The sequence below is a fragment of the Tamandua tetradactyla genome, chromosome 7, assembly GCF_023851605.1.
Source record: "Tamandua tetradactyla isolate mTamTet1 chromosome 7, mTamTet1.pri, whole genome shotgun sequence".
Lineage (NCBI taxonomy): Eukaryota > Metazoa > Chordata > Mammalia > Pilosa > Myrmecophagidae > Tamandua > Tamandua tetradactyla.
In genome coordinates this window covers 7504401-7528850 of record NC_135333.1, presented here as the reverse complement: position 1 = coordinate 7528850, position 24450 = coordinate 7504401, and the positions used below count along the sequence as shown (strand labels likewise).

The 24450-nt window shown below is 37.0% G+C and overlaps 1 protein-coding gene across 3 annotated transcripts in view; it reads right to left on the bottom strand.

Moving 5' to 3' along the window:
- MTR (5-methyltetrahydrofolate-homocysteine methyltransferase) overlaps positions 1 to 24450 on the bottom strand; it is a 183097-nt gene that overhangs the window by 130959 nt on the left and 27688 nt on the right. For all 3 annotated transcript variants that reach the window (XM_077168432.1, XM_077168434.1, XM_077168433.1), the window contains 2 exons: positions 23576 to 23670; positions 922 to 1022 (listed from right to left, as the gene is read on the bottom strand). In XM_077168432.1, the coding sequence (XP_077024547.1) occupies positions 922 to 1022; positions 23576 to 23670 (196 nt within the window). The remainder of the gene's footprint in view (positions 1 to 921; positions 1023 to 23575; positions 23671 to 24450) is intronic.

Here is a 24450-nt window from a genome sequence, read left to right as displayed (position 1 = left end):
AACATTCACATATTTTCCACTTAAAAGAAAAGAATCCCTGCTATATGGAAGAAAATTTCCCCATCCCCATCCCCTTTCCATAAAGGGAATTCTTTCTTATTACTGCTTAAGGGGAGTAGGCTGTAGGGGTGGATTATTACCTATGATTTGAAATAATGAGCATATGCTATGCTATTAAAGACAAACAAAAAACAACCAGTCTATTTTCAAATAAATGTTCCCAAGTAAGAGTTCAGCAACAAACTATCCAGTTTCCCGTTTAATCTATATTCCTTTCCAGTTACCTAATACCAGCGGGAAATAAAATTTATTGTACAATAAAAAGTACACATATGGAATAAGAAAACTGGGAAATGATTTTTAGCCCTAAGTAGGTAAGCAGTGTTCAAAAATTTTAATCAGAAATCTGAAAAACCCAGAACGGGTTACCTATATTTTTTGCATGGTTTGAGAGCTGTATATAAATACCTGAGGAATTTTTAGATACAGTAAACTAGAAGCTCTAACTTTCAAAAACGAACAGTACAAAAGATTTCTGCTAACACGCTGGAAAGGAGATGAGGGCTACCCCTGTTCTTTTTGCACATCTCTTTGGCCATATTCACATAAAAAGCATCCACATGGCAGGCAAGGCTCTGGTCAGTTATATGCCTGGACTTCATTCTCTGAAGCTACATTCAATTCCGAAGCTTTCAGACTAAGCCAAATTGCTTCTTTGATCTACAGGGAAACACTGGTCTAATCCCAAATATATCCTTCATTCAGAAAATTCCTATTAAATGTCAACTATATGCCAATACCTGCCAAACAAACTTTAAATCAAGATATGTTACCATATCTACTCCACGTCTTATATATTTGTATTTCCCCACATCTTATATATTTGTATTTCCCACATACGATCACCTCTAAAACACATACCTGCATTTGGATAGCACAGGATATAGGCTGTTGTACATTTTCCAATTGTTTCAATAAAAGGTCTCATTTCAGCTGCACCCAGAGCACAGTTTAATCCAATGCTGGAAAAACAAAAAGAACATATGAGAAGATCATCTTCGATTCATAATATTTACCCATATAAAAAGTTATGACATCTTGGAGCAGCTAGAAGAAAAAATGAAAAATCAAGGAACTGCAACCCATACCAAACTTTAAAATTTGTTCTATACTTGTTAAAATGTACTTGAAAATTTATTGCTTTTTTGTATATAAGTTATATTTCACAATTAAAAAAAAACTAAAAAAAAAGTTATGGCAAAGAAAGGAATATACCTAAATCCAAGCAGATAATAAATCTCCTGAGACATTTCTTCTTAATCTACTTTAAAACACCCTTATTCATGTACAGTCAAAGACATCTCAACGAAGTTTGCTGCAGCACTGAATATTTTCGTCCATCTCCAACTTCCAATAATCTGACATGTAAAGGTCTCTTTACCTGTGGATGTGATTCCTTAAATATATTCAGTTTAGCTAATGGTAAATTGTAGGATAGAACTGCCAGCAAACTACCACTGCTAATTATGAACATCTGACCTGAAAGCAATACTCAACAGAAGAAAAAAGGAAAATCAGAGGTAGAAGGAATATAAACTGGTAGAAAGAAGCCACCTTGGAAGTCCAGAAGACAGGACCCAAGTTTCTGTTCTATCACACACTACCCAGGTAACTGGGGACAAAGAACTTGTCCTCTTGAAATTTTAGCTGGCTTTTTTTTTTCATTGTCATGATCATTTCTTAGAACATTTGCATCAATTCAGAAAAAGAAATAAAAAGAAAACAGAGAAAAATTCATACATACCATACCCCTTACCCCTCCCTTTCACTGATCAATAGCATTTCAATCTAAATTTATTTTAACATTTGTTCCCCCTATTATTTATTTTTATTCCATTTGTTTTACTCATCTGTTGATAATGTAGATAAAAGGAGCATCAGATACAAGGTTTTCACAATCACAGAGTTACACTGTGAAAGCTATATCATTATACAGTCATCTTCAAGAAACATGGTTACTGGAACACAGCTCTACATTTTCAGGCAGTTCCCTCCAGCCTTTCCATTACATCTTGACTAACAAGGTGATATCTATTTACTGTGTAAGAATAACCTCCAGGATAATCTCTCGATTCCGTTTGGAATCTCTCAGCCATTGACACTTTATTTTGTCTCATTTCACTCTTCTCCCTTTTGGTAGAGAAGGTTTTCTCAATCCCTTGATGATGAGTCTCAGCTCATTCTAGGATTTCTGTCCCACAATGCCAGGAAGGTCCACACCCCTGGGACTCATGTCCCATGTAGACAGGGGGAGGGCAGTGAGATTGCCTCTTGTGTTGGCTGGAGAGAGAGAGGCCACATCTGAGCAATAGAAGAGGTTCTCTCGGGGGTGACTCTTGGGCCTAATTTTAAGTAGGTGTGACCTATCCTTTGTGGGATTAAGTTTCATATGAACAAACCCAAGATTGGGGGCTCAGCCTATTGCTTTGGTTGTTCCCACTGCCTGTGAGAATATCAAGAATTCAACTCGGGGAAGTTGAATTTTCCCCCTTTCTCACCATTCACCAAGAGGAGTTTGCAATTACTTTTTTATTCACTGTTCAAATCATTCTGGGATTTATCAGGGCATCACTCTGGACAAACCAACAAAATCTCATGCCCTACTCAAGGTTCCATGTACTTATGGTATTCAGTTAAGCTGTCTACATAAGTTATATTAGGAAACACACTAGTCAAAATATAAAGTTTATACCAAACAAACATTTTTTACTTTAGTCTCACACATAAGTTAAAATTTTTAAATATTAATTACTATCTATTTTCGTAACCCTGCAATAATGACATTCCTTTGTTCTTCCTCATGCAAAAACATTTTTTAAATTTGTACATTCAGTCACTATCATTATACACTCTAGGCATTCTTAGACGATACCATCTCAGTCTTTATCGTCTATCTTTCTGATTTCATTTGTGCCCCCAGCCCTCCTCCCTCTATCATTCTCACATGCAGCTTCATTCAGTGTTTTAACATAATTGTATCAGTTAGGTAGTATTGTGCTATGCATTTCTGAGTTTTTACAATCAGTCCTATTGCGCATTCTGTATCCCTTCAGCTCCAATTACCCAATATTTTACCCTATTTCTATCTCCCAATGGTCTCTGTTACCAATGAAATTCTCCAAGTTTATTCACTAATGTCAGTTCATATCAGTGAGACCATACAGTATTTGTCCTTTTGTTTCTGGCTAATCTCACTCAGCATAATGTCCTTAAGGTCCATCCATGTTGTTACATACTTCATAACTTTATTCTGTCTTATGGCTGCATAATACTCCATCTTATGCATATACCACAGTTTGTTTAGCCACTCGTCTGTTGATGGACATTTTGGCTGATTTCATCTCGTTGCAATTGTAAATTATGCTGCTATAAAAACTGGTGTGCAAATGTCCATTTGTGTCCTCATGTCCTGTTAATAGATACCTAACAATGGTATTGCTGGGTCCTATGGTAATTCTATATTTATTAGCTGGCTTTTTTATCTGCAAAACCAAGAGGCTCATGGGGAGGTGCAACTGGAAAGAACTGACCCTCCTCAGCTCAGCCTACAGCTGCCGGCTAGGGGAACCTCCCCACGTGGCTGCAGTGGGCAGTGCCTGCAGGGAGCCCAGAGGCAGGGGATCTTCCACCATAGGGCAGGCCTGAGGGGAGGGGAGCAGGAGAGTAATCACCCCACTGGGTGCAGAAAACCCAGCCCACAGTTCTGGTATCTGGCAGGCTCAACAGTGCTGTTGGTCAGCTGATCAGTTGATCCTCCAGGTGCTGGTTGGTTCCCTAGTCTCCCGGAAGAGACCCACCAATCAGCTGCCCCTGGCAGAGCAACCCCTCTTCAGGAGCAGAAGCCTGCTGAGCCCACAGACCTCGAGTCCCTCCAGCCAGTCCCTCCAGGCAAAGGGAGGAGACTCAAGCCCGCCATATGCTGGCCAGATGAGTAACCGCAGGTGGGATGCACCAAACAGGGAGGGGAGAGCTTGATGGAGGAGGAGCCTGACGGTCACCACCTGCTGGGGAGAATGGGTAAATGCAGGCAAGGTAACTCCCTATCTGCCTCAGTCTTTATTTTTATTATTTATTTCATTTATTTTATTTTCTTAATATTCCTTTTTATTTCCCCCTTTAAAACATGTTTTTTCTGCACATTTTATTAGTAATATAATTGCCCTGTTCATTTCTTAATTTTAGTATATTTTACTCATTTTCTATATTTTATTTCACATATTTTTTGTTATTCAATTTCATTTATTTTCATTATTACTACTATTATTTTTCTTTTAAATTTTCTCTCCCTCTGCTGGGCACCAACCTGACTTCACTCCCAGTATGTCCTGGGGTGTCTCCTTTTGATTCTGGTGCCTACCTTCGCTGAAATGTATTTTGTTGTGGTTCTTGTTTTTGCGTTTCATATTTTTTATTATATTATTATTTTACTTTATTATTATCTCTTTCTTCTCTTCTTTTTTTTTCTCATTCTTTTTTGTGTATATGCATGTGTGCATAGGCTAGGAGTCTACCTTGGGTCTCCTGCATAGTAGGCAGCCATTCTGCCACTGGAGTACCCATGTACTCCCACCTACCCTATAATATACCCTTAAGTTCAACTGTATACCTTACATGAGATGTGGACCTTGACTTGGCTGAGAATAACCAACAAAGTACAAAAGGAAACATTCAGCACAAACCAAGTAAATACAAAACTTTAGAAGAGTGAAGGAAACCAACTTGCATAGTAACCATATCAAGATAATCAAATGTCCCAAGCACAATAGAAAATCACAAAACACACACAGATTCAAGCAGAAATGGCCCAACCAAATGACCAAATCAAAATTCCAGAGGGGACACAGAATACGGAATAACTACTCAAGGACATTTATAAAGAAATAAAGGATATCAGGAAGACACTAGAAGAGCATAAAGAAGAATTCAGAAGGTTAAATAGGAAAATGGTAGCTTTCACAGAAATGAAAGCTACAGCAAACCAAATAAAAAATATTCTGGAGACACATGACAGCAAATTTGAAGAAACAGAAAGAAGAATAAGTGAGCTAGAAGGTAGAATGATAGAGCACAAAAAAAAAACAAATGACAAGAAAGATGGGAAAAAATACAACTGGATCTTAGGGAAATGATGGACAACAAGAGGCGCAAAAATAAAAGAATTACTGTTGTCTCAGAAGGAGAAGAGAAAAGGGTTTGGAAAATTAGTTGAAGATATAATCAGAGAAAACTTCTCAGCCCTTATAAAAGACACAAAGATGCACATCAAAGAGGTCCTGCAAACTCCAAATAGAATAAATCTGAACAAGCCCACCCCAAGACACATACTAATCAGACTGTCAGGTATCGAAGAGAAACAGAAAGTCCTGAAACCAGCACGAGAAAAGCAATCTAGCACATACAAGGGAAACATGTAAGACTGACTTCAGACTATTCAACAGGCACCATGGAAACAAGAATGTAGTGGTATGATATTTTTAAGATCCTGAATGAGAAAGGCTTTCAACCAAGAAGTCTTTAGCCAGCCAAGTTACCCTTCAAAATTGAGGGAGAGGTTAAAATCCTCAAAGATAAAGAAAGATTGAGAGAACTAGTCAATAAGAGATCAGCCCTACAAGAAATACTAAAGGGAGCCTTGTCAGCTGATAAAAAAAGACAGGTGAGGAAGGTCTGGAGGGCACAGAATTGAAGAAAATGAGTAAAGGTAATTTAAAGGAAAAGAGAGAGAGAAGGAAAATAATATATAGATCTGACAAAAACTAAAGGACAAGATGGTAAAATCAAGAACAGCTTTTACAGTAATTACTTTGAATGTTAATGAACTAAGTTCACCAATTAAAAGGTACAGACTGACAGAAGGGATCAAAAAACATAATCCATCTATATACTGTTTACCAAAGACACATCTTAGACTCAAGAACACAGTTAGATTGAAAGTGAAAGGTTAGAAAAAGATCTTCTATACAAGCTGTAACCAAAAGAAAGCAGGAGTAGCTATACATCAGACAAAATAGACTCTAAATGTAAAGACATCATAAGAAACAAAGAAGGATACTACATATTAATTAAAAGGGACAATTCACCAGGAGGAAATAACAATCATAAATGTGTATGCTTCCAGTCAAGGAGCTCCAAAGTACATGAGGCACATACTGGAAAAACTGTAGGGAGCTATAGACATATCAATAGTAATAGTGGGAGATTTCAGTACACACTCTCCTCTATAGATAGAACAACCACACACAGGATCACAAGGAAATAGAGAACCTAAACAATAACAAAAAATGAATTAGATCTAATGGACATACACTGATCATTATACCCCAAAAAACCAAGACTGATATTCTTCTCTAGTGCATATTCTAGATGGAACGTTCTCCAGGATAGATCACATACTGAGACATAAACTGAGCCTCTATAAATTTAACACGATTGAAAATGTTCAAAGCACTTTCTCTGATCATAACAGAATAAAGCTGGAAATTAATAATCACCAAAGAACCAGAGCTTTCACAGATATATGGAGATTAAACAACATACTCTTAAATAATCAGTGGGTCAAGGAAGAAATTGTTAGAGAAATCAGTAAATATCTGGAGATAAATGATAATGAGAATATAACATATCAAAACTTATGGGATGCAGCAAAGGCTGTCCTGAGAGGGAAACTGATTGCCCTAAATGCCTATATTAAAAAATAAGAATGAGTAAAACCTGAGGATTTAACTGCTCACCTGGAGAATTTAGAGAGAGAACAGCAAACTAGCCCCAAAGCAAATAAAAGGAGAGAAATAATAAAGATTAAAGCAGAAATAAACAAACTGGAGAACCATAATAGAACAAACAATAGAAAGAATCAACAAAACCAAAAGTTGGTTCTTTGAGAAAATTAATAAAATTGATAGCCCCCTAGCTAGACTAACAAAGAAGAAAAGAGAGAGGACACAGATAAAATCAGAAATGGGGAGGGGTAGTTATTAGCACAGATCATGAAGAAATTTAAAAATCATAAGAGAACATTATGAACAACTATATGCCAACCAACTAAATAACTTAGATGAAATGGAAAATTTTCTAAAAATACAAGAAGTACCTATACTGTCTTGAGAAGAAATAGAAGCTCTCAACAAACCAATGACAAGTAAAGAGATCCAATCAGTTATCAAAAATCTTCCCACAAAAAAACGCCCAGGACCTGACGGCTTCACAGAAAAATTTTATCAAACTTTTCAAAAAGAACTAACAACAATCCTACTCAAACTGTTCCAAAAAACTGAAGAAAAAGGAACACTAACTAACTCATTTTATGAAGTTAACATCATTTTAATACCAAAATCGGATAAAGATGATACAAGAAAAGAAAAGTACAGACCAATCTCTCTAATGAACATAGATGTGAAAATTCTTAACAAAATACTAGCAAATCGTATCCACAGCCACATTAAAAGAATTATACATCATGATCATGTGGGATTCATACCAGGAATGCAACGGTGGTTCAACACAAGAAAATCAATCAACATAATACAGTACACATTAACAAATCAAAAGGGAACAACTGCATGATCATATTGATAGATGCTGAAAAAGCATTAGAAAAAATCCAGCATCCTTTCCTGATAAAAACACTTCAAAAGTTAGGCATCAAAGAAAATTTCTCAATATCATAAAGGGCCTATATGAAAAACCGATAACTAGCATCATACTTAATGGTGAGTAATTGAAAGCATTCCCTTGAGATCAGAGACGAGACAAGGGTGTCCACTGTCACCACTGTTATTCAACATTGTCTTAGAAATACTAGTGGAACAATCAGACAGGAGAAAGAAATAAAAGGCATCTAAATAGGAAGGGAAGAAATAAAACTTTATTTGCAGATGACATGATCCCATACTTAGAAAATCCTGAGAAATCTACAGTAAAACTACTTGAGCTAATAAACAAATTCAGCAAAGTGGCAGGACACAAGATTAATACGCAAACATCAGTAATGTTTCTATACACAAGCAATGACCTATATGAAGTGACAAACAAGGAAAAAATTCCATTCAGAATAGCAACCAGTAGGATATAAGCCTAACCAGGGATGTTAAGGACTTACACAGAGAAAATTACAAAAAAATTGCTAAAAGAAATAAAAAATGACCTAAATAGATGGCAAGATAGTCCATGCTCATGGATAGGAAAGTTGAATATCATCAAGATGTCAATCCTACCCAAACTGATCTACAGATTTAATGCAATACCAATAAAAATTCCAACAACCTACCTTGAAGATTTGGAAAAATTGGTTATCAAATTTATATGAAAGGGAAAGAGACCTCGAAAAGCTAAAGATATCCTAAAAAAAAGAACAAACTGGGAGGTCTATCATTCCCAACTTTAAGGCTTACTATAAAGCCACAGTGGTCAAAACAGCATGATACTGACACAAAGACAGAACGTCTGACCAGTGGGAAAATATCGAGAGCACAGAGATTGACCACCAAATTTATAGTCATTTGATCTTCAATAAGCCCCCAAATCCACTGAATTGGGACAGAATAGTATTTTCAATACATGGGCATGGGAGAACTGGATTTCAATAGCCAAAAGAAAGAAAGAGGACCCCTACCTTACACCCTATACAAAAATTAATTCAAAATGGATCAAACAGCTAAATATAAGAGCCAGTACTATAAAACTTCTAGGAAAAACTGCAGGGAAACATCTTCAAGATCTAGTAATAGGAAGTAGCTTCTTAAACTTTACACCTAAAGCACAAGCTGTGAAAGAAAAAATAAATGAATGGGAATTCCTTAAGATCAAGAGCTTCTGTGCCTCAAAGGACTTTGTAAAAAGGAGAAGAGGTAGCAAACTCAAGGAGAGAAAATATTTGGAAACCACATGTTTTAGTTTGCTAGCTTCCATAATGCAATATACCAATAATAGGATAGCTCTTAAAAAATGGAATTTGGGCGGGCCGCGGTGGCTCAGCGGGCAAAGTGCTTGCCTGCTATGCCGGAGGACCTCGGTTCGATTCCCGGCCCCAGCCCATGTAACAAAAAAAAACGGAGAAACAGAATACAATAAAACAAGAAAATGTTTAAAAATGTTTCCCTTTCTTCCTTCCTTCCTTCCTTCTATCCTTCCTTCCTTCTCTCTGTCTTTCCTTTTAAAAAAAAAAAAAAAAAAAATGGAATTTAATAAGTTGCCAGTTTACAGTTTTAAGGCTGAGAAAATGTCCCAATTAAAACAAGTGTATAGAAATGTCTAATCTAAAACATCCAGGGAAAGATACCTTGGTTTAAGGCCGACGACATTCAACATTTCTCTCGCAGCTGGAAGGGCACTTGGCAAACATGGGTGTCTGCTGGCTTTCTCGTGGCTCTACAGAAAGGACTCTCTCCAAAATGCTTCCTCTTTTAAAGGAGTAATGAGTGGAGTCACAACTCTATGAAAGCTATCTGATCAAAAGTTACCACCCACAATTGGGTGGGTCACATCTCCATGGGAAAAATCAAAATGCGCCCAGCCAGCAATATTGAATGAGGATTAAAGGACACGGCTTTTCTGGGGTCCACCACAGATCCAAACCAGCAAATCATATATTGGATAAAGGCTTGACATTCTGTGTACATAAAGAAATTATACAGCTCACCAACAAAAGAACAACAACCCAATTATAAAATGGGCAGAGGAAATGAATAGGCACTTTTCTGAAGAGTAAAGACAGATGGCTAAAAAGTACATGAAGAATTGCTCATCTTCATTGTCTATAAGGAAAATACAAATTAAGATGACAATGAGATATCATCTCACACCTGTAAGAATGGCTGCTATTAAACAAAGAGAAAACAATAAATGTTGGAGAGGATGCGGAGAAATTGGAACACTTATTCACTGTTGGTGAGAATGTAAAATGGTTAAGCCATTGTGAAAATCAGTTTGGCGATTCCTCAGAAAACTAAATATTGAGTTGCCCTATTATCCAGCAATACCAAAACTCAGTATATACCCAAACGAGTTGAGGGCAGTGGCAGGAACAGACATTTGCACACTGATGTTCATAGCAGCACTACTGACAATTGCCAAGAGATAGAAATAATCTAGGTGCCCATCAACAGACAACTGGATAGACAAAATGTGGTATATACACACAATGGAATATTATGCAGCACTTAGACAAAATGATGTCCCGAAACATATGACAACATGGATAAACCTTAAGGACATAATGCTGAGTAAAATAATTCAGACACAAAGGGACAGATACTGTATGATTCCATTACTGTGATTATGATAAAGCCACCAGTGTTTTGGAGTAGTTAGAAGGAAAAATCTGAGTTGACGGCATGGTAGCCCATGACAAACTCTGGGAACTATTCGGCAGCTCCCTGTTGAAGTGAACTTTGAAAATTATTGCTTTTCTTCGTATATATATATGTGCGTGTGTTATATTTTGCAACTAAAAAATGGTTAAAAGAATAAAAACCATAGACAGTTACAGTAAATTAGATAAAATAAATTCCTGAAATCTGTGCAGGATACCAGTGGCTCAGAGGCAGAATTCTCACTTACTGTGCTAGAGACCTGGGTTCGTTTCCCGGACCCTGCCCATGTAAAAAAAAAAAAAAAAAAAATTCCTGAAATCTAAAGTTTGAAAATATAGTAACATAGCTCACTACTATAGCAAAAGTTGATACATGTTGTAACTTTTTACTTGATATTTTCAGAATATACAGAGTTTTGATAGTTAATCAAATGGTATTTAAGATAATATTGAATATTTAGAATTCAAGTAACTCTAATATCTGTATTTACAGATTTTTTCCTCCCTTGGTTTAATTTTAAATTGATTTATGAAACATATTGTACAAATAGGCTTTATGATGATTATTTAGATTTTTTTTAATATGCCTATGGTAAGCTAACTTAGATATCCATTTTAGGTGGTTAAGATTTCCATATGTTAATTGTAAAAATATTTGTATCTTCATAGAAATCAGGAAAATACTTAGTAACATAGGTCACTACTATAGCACTGCAGATTTTTTTTTTTTAGGAGGTCTAACAAAGCTTTATTATTTCAACTCTTTGACCTCAATTTCTTTTTTTTAAAAAAGATATACAATGTTAATATAGAGAAAAAAATAAAAGTAATAATAGTAAAAACAAAACAAAACAAAACAAAAACCTATAGCTCGGATGCAGCTTCATTCAGTGTTTTAACATGATTACTTTACAATTTGGTATTATTGTGCTGTCCATTTTTGAGTTTTTGTATCTAGTCCTGTTACACAGTTTGTATCCCAACAGCTCCAATTACCCATTATCTTACCCTGTTTCTAACTCCTGCTGGACTCTGTTACCAATGACATATTCCAAGTTTATTCTCGAATGTCGATTCACATCATTGGGACCATACAGTATTTGTCTTTTAGTTTTTGGCTAGACTCACTCAGCATAATGTTCTCTAGGTCCATCCATGTTATTACATGCTTCATAAGTTTATCCTGTCTTAAAGCTGCATAATATTCCATCGTATGTATATACCAGTTTGTTTAGCCACTCATCTGTTGATGGACATTTTGGCTGTTTCCATCTCTTTGCAATTGTAAATAACGCTGCTATAAACATTGGTGTGCAAATGTCCGTTTGAGTTTTTGCCCTTAATTCCTTTGAGTAGATTCCCAGCAATGGTATTGCTGGCAATACCGTATGGCAATTCTATATTCAGCTTTTTGAGGAACCGACAAACTGCCTTCCACAGTGGTTGCACCATTTGACATTCCCACCAACAGTGGATAAGTGTGCCTCTTTCTCCACATCCTCTCCAGCACTTGTCATTTTCTGTTTTGTTGATAATGGCCATTCTGGTGGGTGTGAGATGATATCTCATTGTGGTTTTGATTTGCATTTCTCTAATGGCCAGGGACATTGAGCATCTCTTCATGTGCCTTTTGGCCATTTGTATTTCCTCTTCTGAGAGGTGTCTATTCAAGTCTTTTTCCCATTTTGTAATTGGGTTGGCTGTCTTTTTGTTGTTGAGTTGAACAATCTCTTTATAAATTCTGGATACTAGACCTTTATCTGATATGTCATTTCCAAATATTGTCTCCCATTGTGTAGGCTGTCTTTCTACTTTCTTGATGAAGTTCTTTGATGCACAAAAGTGTTTAATTTTGAGGAACTCCCATTTATTTATTTCCTTCTTCAGTGCTCTTGCTTTAGGTTTAAGGTCCATAAAACCGCCTCCAGTTGTAAGATTCATAAGATATCTCCCTACATTTTCCTCTAACTGTTTTATGGTCTTAGACCTAATGTTTAGATCTTTGATCCATTTTGAGTTAACTTTTGTATAGGGTGTGAGACATGGGTCTTCTTTCATTCTTTTGCATATGGATATCCAGTTCTCTAGGCACCATTTATTGAAGAGACTGTTCTGTTCCAGGTGAGTTGGCTTGACTGCCTTATCAAAGATCAAATGTCCATAGATAAGAGGGTCTATATCTGAGCACTCTATTCGATTCCATTGGTCGATATATCTATCTTTATGCCAATACCATGCTGTTTTGACCACTGTGGCTTCATAATATGCCTTCAAGTCAGGCAGTGCAAGACCTCCAGCTTCGTTTTTTTTCCTCAAGATGTTTTTAGCAATTCGGGGCACCCTGCCCTTCCAGATAAATTTGCTTATTGGTTTTTCTATTTCTGAAAAATAAGTTGCTGGGATTTTGATTGGTATTGCATTGAATCTGTAAATCAATTTAAGTAGGATTGACATCTTAACTATATTTAGTCTTCCAATCCATGAACACGGTATGCCCTTCCATCTATTTAGGTCTTCTGTGATTTCTTTTAGCATTTTTTTGTAGTTTTTTTTATATAGGTTTTTTGTCTCTTTAGTTAAATTTATTCCTAGGTATTTTATTCTTTTAGTTGCAATTGTAAATGGGATTTGTTTCTTGATTTCCCCCTCAGCTTGTTCATTGCTAGTGTATAGAAATACTACAGATTTTTGAATGTTGATCTTGTATCCTGCTACTTTGCTGTACTCATTTATTAGCTCTATAGTTTTGTTGTGGATTTTTCCGGGTTTTTGACGTATAGTATCATATCGTCTGCAAACAGTGATAGTTTTACTTCTTCCTTTCCAATTTTGATGCCTTGTATTTCTTTTTCTTGTCTAATTGCTCTGGCTAGAACCTCCAACACAATGTTGAATAATAGTGGTGATAGTGGACATCCTTGTCTTGTTCCTGATCTTAGGGGGAAAGTTTTCAATTTTCCCCATTGAGGATGACATTAGCTGTGGGTTTTTCATATATTCCCTCTATCATTTTAAGGAAGTTCCCTTGTATTCCTGTCCTTTGAAGTGTTTTCAAGAGGAAAGGATGTTGAATCTTGTCAAATGCCTTCTCTGCATCAATGGAGATGATCATGTGATTTTTCTGCTTTGATTTGTTGATATGGTGTATTACATTAATTGATTTTCTTATGTTGAACCATCCTTGCATACCTGGGATGAATCCTACTTGGTCATGATGTATAATTCTTTTAATGTGTTGTTGGATACGATTTCCTAGAATTTTATTGAGGATTTTTGCATCTATATTCATTAGAGAGATTGGCCTGTAGTTTTCTTTTTTTGTAATATCTTTGCCTGGTTTTGGTATGAGGGTGATGTTGGCTTCATAGAATGAATTAGGTAGTTTTCCCTCCACTTCGATTTTTTTGAAGAGTTTGAGGAGAGTTGGTACTAATTCTTTCTGGAATGTTTGGTAGAATTCACATGTGAAGCCATCTGGTCCTGGACTTTTCTATTAGGAAGCTTTTGAATGACTAATTCAATTTCTTTACTTGTGATTGGTTTGTTGAGGTCGTCTATTTCTTCTTGAGTCAAAGTTGGTTGTTCATGTCTTTCCAGGAACCCATCCATTTCATCTAAATTGTTGTATTTATTAGCGTAAAGTTGTTCATAGTATCCTGTTATTACCTCCTTTATTTCTGTGAGGTCAGTAGTTATGTCTCCTCTTCCATTTCTGATCTTATTGATTTGCATCCTCTCCCTTCTTCTTTTTGTCAATCTTGATAAGGGCCCATCAATCTTATTGATTTTCTCATAGAACCAACTTCTGGCCTTATTGATTTTCTCCATTGTTTTCATGTTTTCAATTTCATTTATTTCTACTCTGATCTTTGTTATTTCTTTCCTTTTGCTTGCTTTGGGGTTAGTTTGCTGTTCTTTCTCCAGTTCTTCCAAGTGGACAGTTAATTCCTGCATTTTTGCCTTTTCTTCTTTTCTGATATAGGCATTTAGGGCAATAAATTTCCCTCTTAGCACTGCCTTTGCTACATCCCATAAGTTTTGATATGTTGTGTTTTCATTTTCATTCGCCTCGAGGTATTTGCTAATTTCTCTAGCAATTTCTTCTTTGACCCACTCGTTGTTTAGGAGTGTGTTGTTGAGCCTCCACGTATTTGTGAATTTTCTGGCACTCCGCCTATTATTGATTTCCAACTTCATTCCTTTATGATCCGAGAAAGTGTTGTGTATGATTTCAATCTTTTTAAATTTGTTAAGACTTGCTTTGTGACCCAGCATATGGTCTATCTTTGAGAATGATCCATGAGCACTTGAGAAAAAGGTGTATCCTGCTGTTGTGGGATGTAATGTCCTATAAATGTCTGTTAAGTCTAGCTCATTTATAGTACTATTCAGATTCTCTATTTCTTTATTGATCCTCTGTCTAGATGTTCTGTCCATTGATAAGAGTGGGGAATTGAAGTCTCCAACTATTATGGTATATGAATCTATTTCCCTTTTCAGTGTTTGCAGTGTATTCCTCACATATTTTGGGGCATTCTGGTTCAGTGCGTAAATATTTATGATTGTTATGTCTTCTTGTTTAATTGTTCCTTTTATTAGTACATAGTGTCCTTCTTTGTCTCTTTTAACTGTTTTACATTTGAAGTCTAACTTGTTGGATATTAGTATAGCCACTCCTGCTATTTTCTGGTTGTTATTTGCATGAAATATCTTTTCCCAACCTTTCACTTTCAACCTATGTTTATCTTTGGGTCTAAGATGTGTTTCCTGTAGACAGCATATAGAAAGATCCTGTTTTTTAATCCATTCTGCCAGTCTATGTCTTTTGATTGGGGAATTCAGTCCATTAACATTAAGTGTTATTACTGTTTGGATAATATTTTCCTCTAACATTTTGCCTTTTGTATTATATATATCATATCTGACTTTCCTTCTTTCTACACTCTTCTCCATACCTCTCTCTTCTGTCTTTTGTATCTGACTCTAGTGCTCCCTTTAGTATTTCTTGCAGAGCTGGAATCTTGGTCACAAATTCTCTCAGTGACTTTTTGTCTGAGAATGTTTTAATTTCTCCCTCATTTTTGAAGGACAATTTTGCTGGATATAGGAGTCTTGGTTGGCAGTTTTTCTCTTTTAGTAATTTAAATATATCATCCCACTGTCTTCTAGCCTCCATGGTTTCTGCTGAGAAATCTACACATAGTCTTATTGGGCTTCCCTTGTATGTGATGGATTTTTTTTCTCTTGCTGCTTTCAAGATCCTCTCTTTCTCTTTGACCTCTGACATTCTAACTAATAAGTGTCTTGGAGAACGCCTATTTGCGTCTAATTTCTTTGGGGGGCGCTGCACTTCTTGGATCTGTAATTTTAGGTCTTTCATAAGAGTTGGGAAATTTTCAGTGATAATTTCTTCCATTAGTTTTTCTCCTCCTTTTCCCTTTTCTTCTCCTTCTGGGACACCCACAACACGTATATTTGTGCGGTTCATATTGTCCTTCAGTTCCCTGATCCCCTGTTCAAATTTTTCCATTCTTTTCCCGATAGTTTGTTTCTTTTTGGAATTCAGATGTTCCATCTTCCAAATCACTAATTCTATCTTCTGTCTCTTTAAATCTATCATTGTAGGTATCCATTGTTTTTTCCATCTTTTCTACTTTATCCTTCACTTCCATAAGTTCTGTGATTTGTTTTTTCAGTTTTTCTATTTCTTCTTTTTGTTCAGCCCATGTCTTCTTCATGTCCTCCCTCAATTTCTCGATTTCCTTTTTGAAGAAGTTTTCCATTTCTGTTCGTATATTCAGCATTAGTTGTCTCAGCTCTTGTATCTCATTTGAACTATTGGTTTGTTCCTTTGACTGGGCCATATTCTCAATCTTCTTCTGAGCGTCGACCGTTATCTTCTCTGCTGGCGTCTGGGCATTTAGTCAGATTTCCCTGGGTGTCGGACCCAACAAGGTTGTAAGATTTTTCTGTGAAATCTCTGGGTTCTGTTTTTCTTATCCTGCCCAGTAGGTGGCGCTCGTGGTACACATTTGTCTCACGTGTTTGGAAGGGATCCCTCCGGTCACCATTCTCCGCGGCCTGGGGATTTCCGATCCAATTCTCAGTTGGTTTGGGGGGCCGCGCGTGGTGGGGGCGTCAGCCACCGTGGCTTGAGGGAACCCTGTGGCTCCTTTATTAATTTCCCTATTGGTGCCGGCCGCAGCGGGCCCGGGGAATTCACTACCGGACCAGGACCAGGAAGCCGCCCGCGGGGGAGGGCCACCGCGGCTTGGGTAGCCCTCTGATCCGAGACTCGTAGCCGGACCAGGAAGCCGCCCGCAAAAGAGGGGCGCCGGCCGCCGCGGCTGTGGAAACTTGCCTCTCTGAGACTCTCAGCCGGCCCGGGAAGGAGGGAGGGAGGAGCTCCGGCCGCCACAGCTGCCGCTGTTCGGGGGGTCGCGCGCCGCTTGGGGATCTCACCGCAGCCGAGTCTCGCAGTCAGACTACCCAGTCCAGACTGGGGTACGCTGTGTGTCCATTCCCTACCGTGGCTCCGGGAGCTGTTCTGCACTGTTTCTGTTCACCTAGTAGTTTCTCTGGAGGAGGAACTAAGACGCACGTACCTTACTAAGCCGCCATCTTGGTCGCACTGCAGATTTTTCTAAGAACTTTATACTTGATATTTTGAGAACATTCACAGTTTTGATAGCTGATCAAATGATATCTTAGTATTTAATACTTAGAATTTAAGAACTTTGCTATCTGCATACGTAAATTTTTTCCTTGTTGCCTTAATTTTAAATTGGTTTATGAAACTTACTGTGCAAACACAGGCATTACAATGATTATATGGATACTTTATTTAAATATGCCTTTGGTTATGCTAAGATATCCATTGTTCATGGTTCTAAGGGTATTGTTTGTTTTCTTAAATTAAAAAAATTAATAATAACAAAAAAATAAAACAACCTAGGGGCTATCTTTTTTCAAATGAAACTTACTGTGGCCTGAAAACAGAAGCAAGTAGAGTTGCTTTCACTGAATTAAGGGTGGAGGGCTTGACATCCTCCAACACTGCACTCTATAGTGGGGATTCCTGGGCCTTTAAGATACAGGAATCTAGAAACTACTGGGCCATGTGCGCATTCATTCATTCATTGTTACTCTGATTCCTGAGTATAACATGGTATCCTAGATTGGATCCTGGAACAGATAAAGGACATTAACAGAAAAACTGGTGAAATCTGAATGAAGTCTAGAGTTTAGGTAATAGTAATATACTCTTAGTTTTGACAAATGTATCATAGTTATGTTGAATGTTAATATTAGAGAAAACTAGGTTATAAAGAGAATGCTCTGTACTCTCTTTGTAACTTTTCTGTATATCTGAAATCCTTTCAAAATAAATTTAAAAAATCATCCTTACAATTAGAAAAGACTCTAGATTTTTTTCCAAACTTAGTTCTAAACCTAACTCAACTCATTGTCTTCAAACTTAAGTAACTTAAGTTCATCCTGTTGAATGAGGAAAAGAACACCAAATCAGTTCTCAGGGTTGTGGTGAATTTCAAATGAGATATAAGAAAATATTTGTAAATGGCAATTCTTACATTACTACTCTTCTTTCTCATGCATCCATCCTAACTTTCGTTGCTTAATAAATTATTACTTGTGTTTTAAAAACCTAGCTCAAATGCCACCATCTCTACAAAGCCTTCCCTGAATCCCACAAGCAGCACTATTATATCACTCTCTGTACTGCCAGATTCTCATTTATACTCCTTATTTATATCTGATATTGTAATTTACTTAAGTATTTCTCTGAGTGTGAATTATTTCACATTTACCTGTATTCCAGGGCACCAGAGTAGGTTCTCAATAAATGTTTGATGAATTAATGATAAAATAATGTCATCATTATCAACTACAGCAATAGTAATATAAAGGTTCTGTCCTATTGTTCTTAAAGTTAATGTATTTACATTTTTATGACAATCCCAAATCAAAATCAGTAATATCTCACCTGCTTACCTTTTCATATGGTTTCCCTTTTTATTTTAAATTTCAATTATTCTACTATTTTTTTTTAACCAGACTCCTCTACACTGGTATCAACTCTAAATACTGTACTGGAATAAAACTAGGTGGGCACCACTCAGATTTCAAAACAGAGAACAACATAATAGGATCTAATAAAATTCTTCAATTCCTGGGCTGTCATCTATCTGCCCTTTCAATCTATAAGATTCAGAATAAAACGGAAATCAAATGCAATATGAGGGTAAATAATTGGGGGTAGAGGGACAAATAAGTGATAAGGGGAAAATTTAGATTTGATATTTCAAGAGGCTGTGTTTATGGGTTCTTTGTCTCTTTGGACCAATGAAAACTGTCTAAAATTGAGAGTGCTGATGATTGTATAATGAAGTGAGGACATTGTAAAACATAGATTGTTTATTTTGGACATTATCCATGATGACCAATACATGGAGGAGGCTGAGGCAGACACAGACAAGAAGCAGAGAGAAACTGTGATGTATACACATGATGGAATCCGTGCAGTTACAAAAAGGAATGAAATCATGAGGCACGCAACGAAGTGAATGCTGTGGGGACACTCTGGTATGCAAAATAAGCCAGAAAGAAAAAACACCATGGTATGGTGTGTTTCAGAAAATATTTATAAGAAAATAGGAACCTAGATTGTACGCTCTTATAGCAGTCACACTCAGTTCAGAGTTACAAGTATATATCTAGATTCTGAGATGCTTGCTCTTATAGTAGTCACACTTAGTTTGGAGTTGTAAGTATATATCTAGATTCTGAGATGCTGTGCTATCTGTGTATAAGTTGGTATTTCCCTGTAACTTAAGGTACCTCTGTGACACCTAAGACTCAGAGCTGGAGTTCTGCATCACTGAAAGTCAGCATTGCTATATACAATTACTATTAAAGTAACTGAAAAAGAGGCCAGGCTTCAATTATAGATAAAAATGAAGCTGACTGGGTTGGGTCTAAGGTAAATCAGAATACAGGGCAAAGGATGATACTGTATATACTTTAGAGCTTCACCTAATGTATGAGACCAAAGGCAGAGAGGTTTATTGTGTCTAGGACCTAAATCTTCTATTACATACAACCTAAATCAACCTCCCTGGATAACTTATTTAAACCCAAACACATGGAGCCAGAATGGGAATAACGCCTTGTAATTCTGTATAGCTTAATGCGATAGCCAGATACATCCCAGACTATCGCGGGCTGAAAATTTTAAAGTAATGATAGAGTCCCTTGATGGACTGGAAAAAATATATACAAGTACTAAACTTTCCCACCTGGGAAACTCCTGGTACTCTCTCAAACATTAGGAACTCCAAAAAAACTAGGCCAAGCCCTTGGTTTTGAAGCTTGCCCTAATGAAACTTATTTTTGCAGCAGAGAAGCTAAAACTACCTATAATTATGCCTAAGAGTTGCTTCTGGGAAACCTCTTTTGTTGCTCAAAGGTGCCCCCCCCCCTTCTCTCTCTAAGTCCAACTCTGCAAGAAAAATCATAATCCTCCCCCCTACATGGGACATAACATTCAGGAGTAAAAGTCTCCCTGACAGTGCGGGACATGACTCCCAGGGATGAACCTGGCCCTGGCACGTGGGATCAATAATGCCTTCCTGACCAAAAGAGGAAAAAGAAAGGCAACAAAATAAGGCATCAATGGCTAAGTGAGTTCACATGGAGTCAAGAAGATATTCTGGAGGCTACTCTTATGCAAGCTTAAGTTACATACTGCTAACTGCCACAGTTTGTCAAACCCTAACGAACATCATTCCTGTTAACCCTAAAGAACACCCAGGGCTCTATCTAAGATTCTACAAGTCTTACACACTAAGTTTACTTTTCAGAAACCTAAAACCTTCAGATGGTTCCTAGGCCAGATAAATTCTGAAACCCAGAGGTGCCAGTCTCTCCGAGAACATCAACCAGTTCCATCCCTCATCCCATACACCTCTTTTCAATATGAAAAAATTAGAATGGTGGGCTGGTGTGAAATTGTTATGTACCCCAGGAAAGCCATGTTTTCTTTCCTAATCCAATCTCATGGAGGAAGACCTATTGTTTGGGATAGAAACTTGACTGGATTGTTTCCAGGGAGATGTGACACACCCAATTGTGGTTGTGACCTTCTGATTACTTCCATGGAGGTATGGTGCACCCAATTGTGACCTATTGATTAGATAAAGATGTGACTCTGCCCTTCAAGGTGGGTCTCCATTAGTTTCTGGAATCTTTAAAAGAGGAAGCATTTTGGAGAAAACTGAGAGCCAACAGAAATGAAGACATTTGGAGATGCCTGGAGTGCCGACAGAGAGCAGATGCTTAGACATTTGGAGACACAGAGCCCAGCAGACATGGCCATGTGCCCCAGAAGTAGTATCCTGGAGGAGCTAAGTGAAGGCTGATAGGTGCTCAAAGAGGAAACCACTGGCCTCAGAAGTTGGAAGCAACGGAACTGGGACCAAGGACCACCAAACAGCCACATGCTTTCCCATGTGTCAGACATTGGCCTTCTTTGAGTCAAGGTATCTTTCTCTGAATGCCTTGGTTTGGACATTTTTATGGCCTTAGAACTGTAAATTTGTAACTTAATAAATTTCCTTTATAAAAGCCATTCCATTTCTAGTGTATTGCATTTCAGTAGCATTTAACAAACCAAAACAACTGGGCATAGCCTAAATATCCCTAAAGATTGGGAGAAGGCTCAAAAGAGGAGAAAGAGTTATAAAAAGAGAACTTGGGATTTAACAAATGCATATGACTACTGAATCACTATACTGATATTCCTGTTTAGTCTCGAAAAACCTGAAATTGTGGAACTGTAACCCATACCAAACTTCAAAATCTGATCTATAGCTGCTTGTTAAAATGAACTTTAAAATGTATTGCTTTCTATTGTGGGATATATATATATCCCACAATAGAAAAATGTTAAAAATAATAATAAATAAGAGGTATTAATGGGTAGAGTTTGACATAAAACATGAGTGGCCACCAGTTTATAATTATTGAAGCTCAGCAATGGGGAAATAGAGGTTCAGTTCAGCAGAATCTATTCTGTAGGTTCATGGTCAGATAAGGATGGACTACATGATATACATAGATAATCTGGGATCAAAAAATGTTTTTAAAAGTACTTGTTTAATTAAAATGTTTCCCATATTTTAACATAAATAAAAGATTAATAAGAAAAGGAAATCAAATATATTCTCCCCTTATGAGTAGACTATAGATCAATGTTAAAAGTTTAGGAAGGATTATAGAATAATAAAAAAGTAAAGTAACCACAGAGTGGATCAAAAGTCAAATTAACCGCATGTTTGCTTAAAGAATAGGAAAATAAATTATTTAGAACCTCAATAAATTCCATCCTTGGGTTCCTGCAAGTGAAGTAATGGCACAGGGAGAACCTCCTCTAAAGGTGCTCTCTGAGAACTTTCAGCAAACTAAATGGGGTATGCAGGAAGCCTGAGGTGACACTGGCCTATACAGAGGTTTCAGTTAATATCTAGGAGCTCTAACCAGGTAACAAATTAATAAGTCTTCTTTTTAAGTCTCCAGTGTCTTAGAGTAGCTAGTAGGAAACACCTGGTAACCCATACCAAACTTTGAAATTTGTTCTCTAGCTGCTTGTTAAAATGTACTCTGAAATCTATTGCTTTTTTGTATATATGTTATATTTCACAATAAAAAAATGTTAAAAATAAAAAAAAATTAAGAACTTTTCGCAAAGGGGAAGGGGAGAAAAAAGAAAATGAAGGAAGGAATGTGCAAAATATTTGAGAAAAGGCAAAAAAAATTTTTTTCAAATAAACTAGAGTTTATCTTCAGAGATTCCTATACTTTCCTGTCTTCTCTTTGTTAAACACTTACTGAACCCTTACTAAGCCAAGAACTCTATTAAGCACTAAAGAAATACAATAATTTAGACACTGCTCTGGAAAAACTCCTAAGATGTTGAAGAAGCAATCACAACTCAATCCAATAGCGTTATTTTCTTGATTATCACATACCATCAATTGTCTAACAATGCACTCTAAATTAATAACAGCTTTTAAGAACTCATACCACCACATTAAGTCAATCATAAGACACCCTGAAATAGGAGATATTCAAGTGTGAAAAATCTGAGCATCACATAATTGAGAAAATGTAGTGTAACACCGTGCGTAAAAGCATGCTTATATCCTCGGATCCACTACTTACTTAACCTGGGTGAGTTTCAACCTGAGTCTGTTTCCTTATTGTTAAAATGAGAATGTTAATAACATTACCAACCTCAAGGTGTAGATGTGAGAATTAAATAACTCATAATAAGTACTTAGAACAGAGCCTGGAATACAACAAACTGTCAATAAAATTTATTACTATTATTTTTATGGCAAATGTTATATAATAAAGGTAAATAGAGCACTCCCATAATGAACACAAACCTAGGCTGGTGAGATTGGGAAGACTGCATGCAGAGGATGTTTGAGATGAGTCTTAAAAGTGATGGAGTTGAGCCAAATGAAGGAGGTGGGGGCCTGGGAGTATACAACCATAGCTACCAGGCAGAAGGAATAGTATGTGCATGAGAAAGGCCCAGGATAAAGACAGTATATCCTCCCGAAGCTTCCATTTCAGTCATGGTATGTAATTTTAAATATTTTTATATGAAAAACAAAAACAAAGTATGGTGATAATTTGGAGTAGAATGTAAAAACCACACTAATTTTTAAAGTAAAAACCTGAGTTTTAATATTCTGACTTTAATCTAAGCTAAACTGTTTCTGGTTGTACCATAAAGAGGGAAACATTACTCTAAAAATGTAAAGGACTGATAACAGCTTTACAGTGTTAATAGGCCAAACATAGTCTTCAACCACAAGAAGGACACTTGAAGACACAGAGGCAACCACTTGGCTGGCCCAGGAAGTATGGAAAATCTGCCAGGTCTTCAAACTGGTCCACTTAGATCATGTTCCTTTATAGCCTTTAGGAAAAAATCTGATATATACTTTTTTTTCAAAAAGGAATGCCAAACACTGTGGAAGTGGTACGCTGGAAATATGTTAAAGCAATCCCCCCTAAGCAATTGACAAACAGCAACCTACAACCAGGACACATTTTGTAGCCATCAAAAAAGATTCCCCACAAAGGAGCCAAGTCAAGAAAAGGATGATCACTCACCAGAGTGGGTCTATATGAGACACGCTGATGACAAATGCCTCTCCTGTCTGTCCAGAAAGAGTCCGCCCGCTTTTATCAACAATTGTTCCTGATATCTGTATTAACAAAGTAAACTAAGTCAGCAATATAGACTCATGTTAAGAATATAGTTACGTTTTATAGACAGTTTAACTGAACACCATAAGTACAGGCAACCCTGAACAGGGCATGAGATTTTATAGGTTTATCCAGCGAGATGCCCCAATAAATCCCAGAGTGATTTAACAGTGAACAAAGAAGTATTTGCAAAGTCCCCTCGGGGGAATGGCGAGAATGGGGGAAAATTCAACTTGCCCATGTGGAGAATTCCTGATATTCTTGCAAGCAGTGGAGACAACCAAATTAACAGGTTGAGCCCTCAATCGTGGGGTTTGTTCATATGAAACTTATCCCTACAAAGGATAAGCTAAGCCTACTTAAAATAAGATCTAAGAGTCACCCCCAGAGAACCTCTTTTGCTGCTCAGATGTGGCTTCTCTCTCTCTTAGCCAACATGACAAATGAACTCACTGCCCTCCTCTGCTCTACACAGGACATGACTCCCAGGGGTGTAAATCTCCCTGGCAACATGGGACAGGAATCCTAGAATGAGCTGGGACTCAGCATTAAGGGATTGAGAAAACCTTCTCGACTGAAAGGGAGAAGACAGAAATGACACAAAATGAAGTCTCAGTGGCTGAGAGATTTTCAAACAGAGTCAGGAGGTTATCCTGGAGGTTATTCTTATGCATTATATAGATATCCCCTTTTTAGTCTAAGGTGTGTTAGAGTGGCTAGAAGGAAGTGCTTGAAACTGTAGAGCTGTGTTCCAGTAGCCATGTTTCCTAAAGATGACT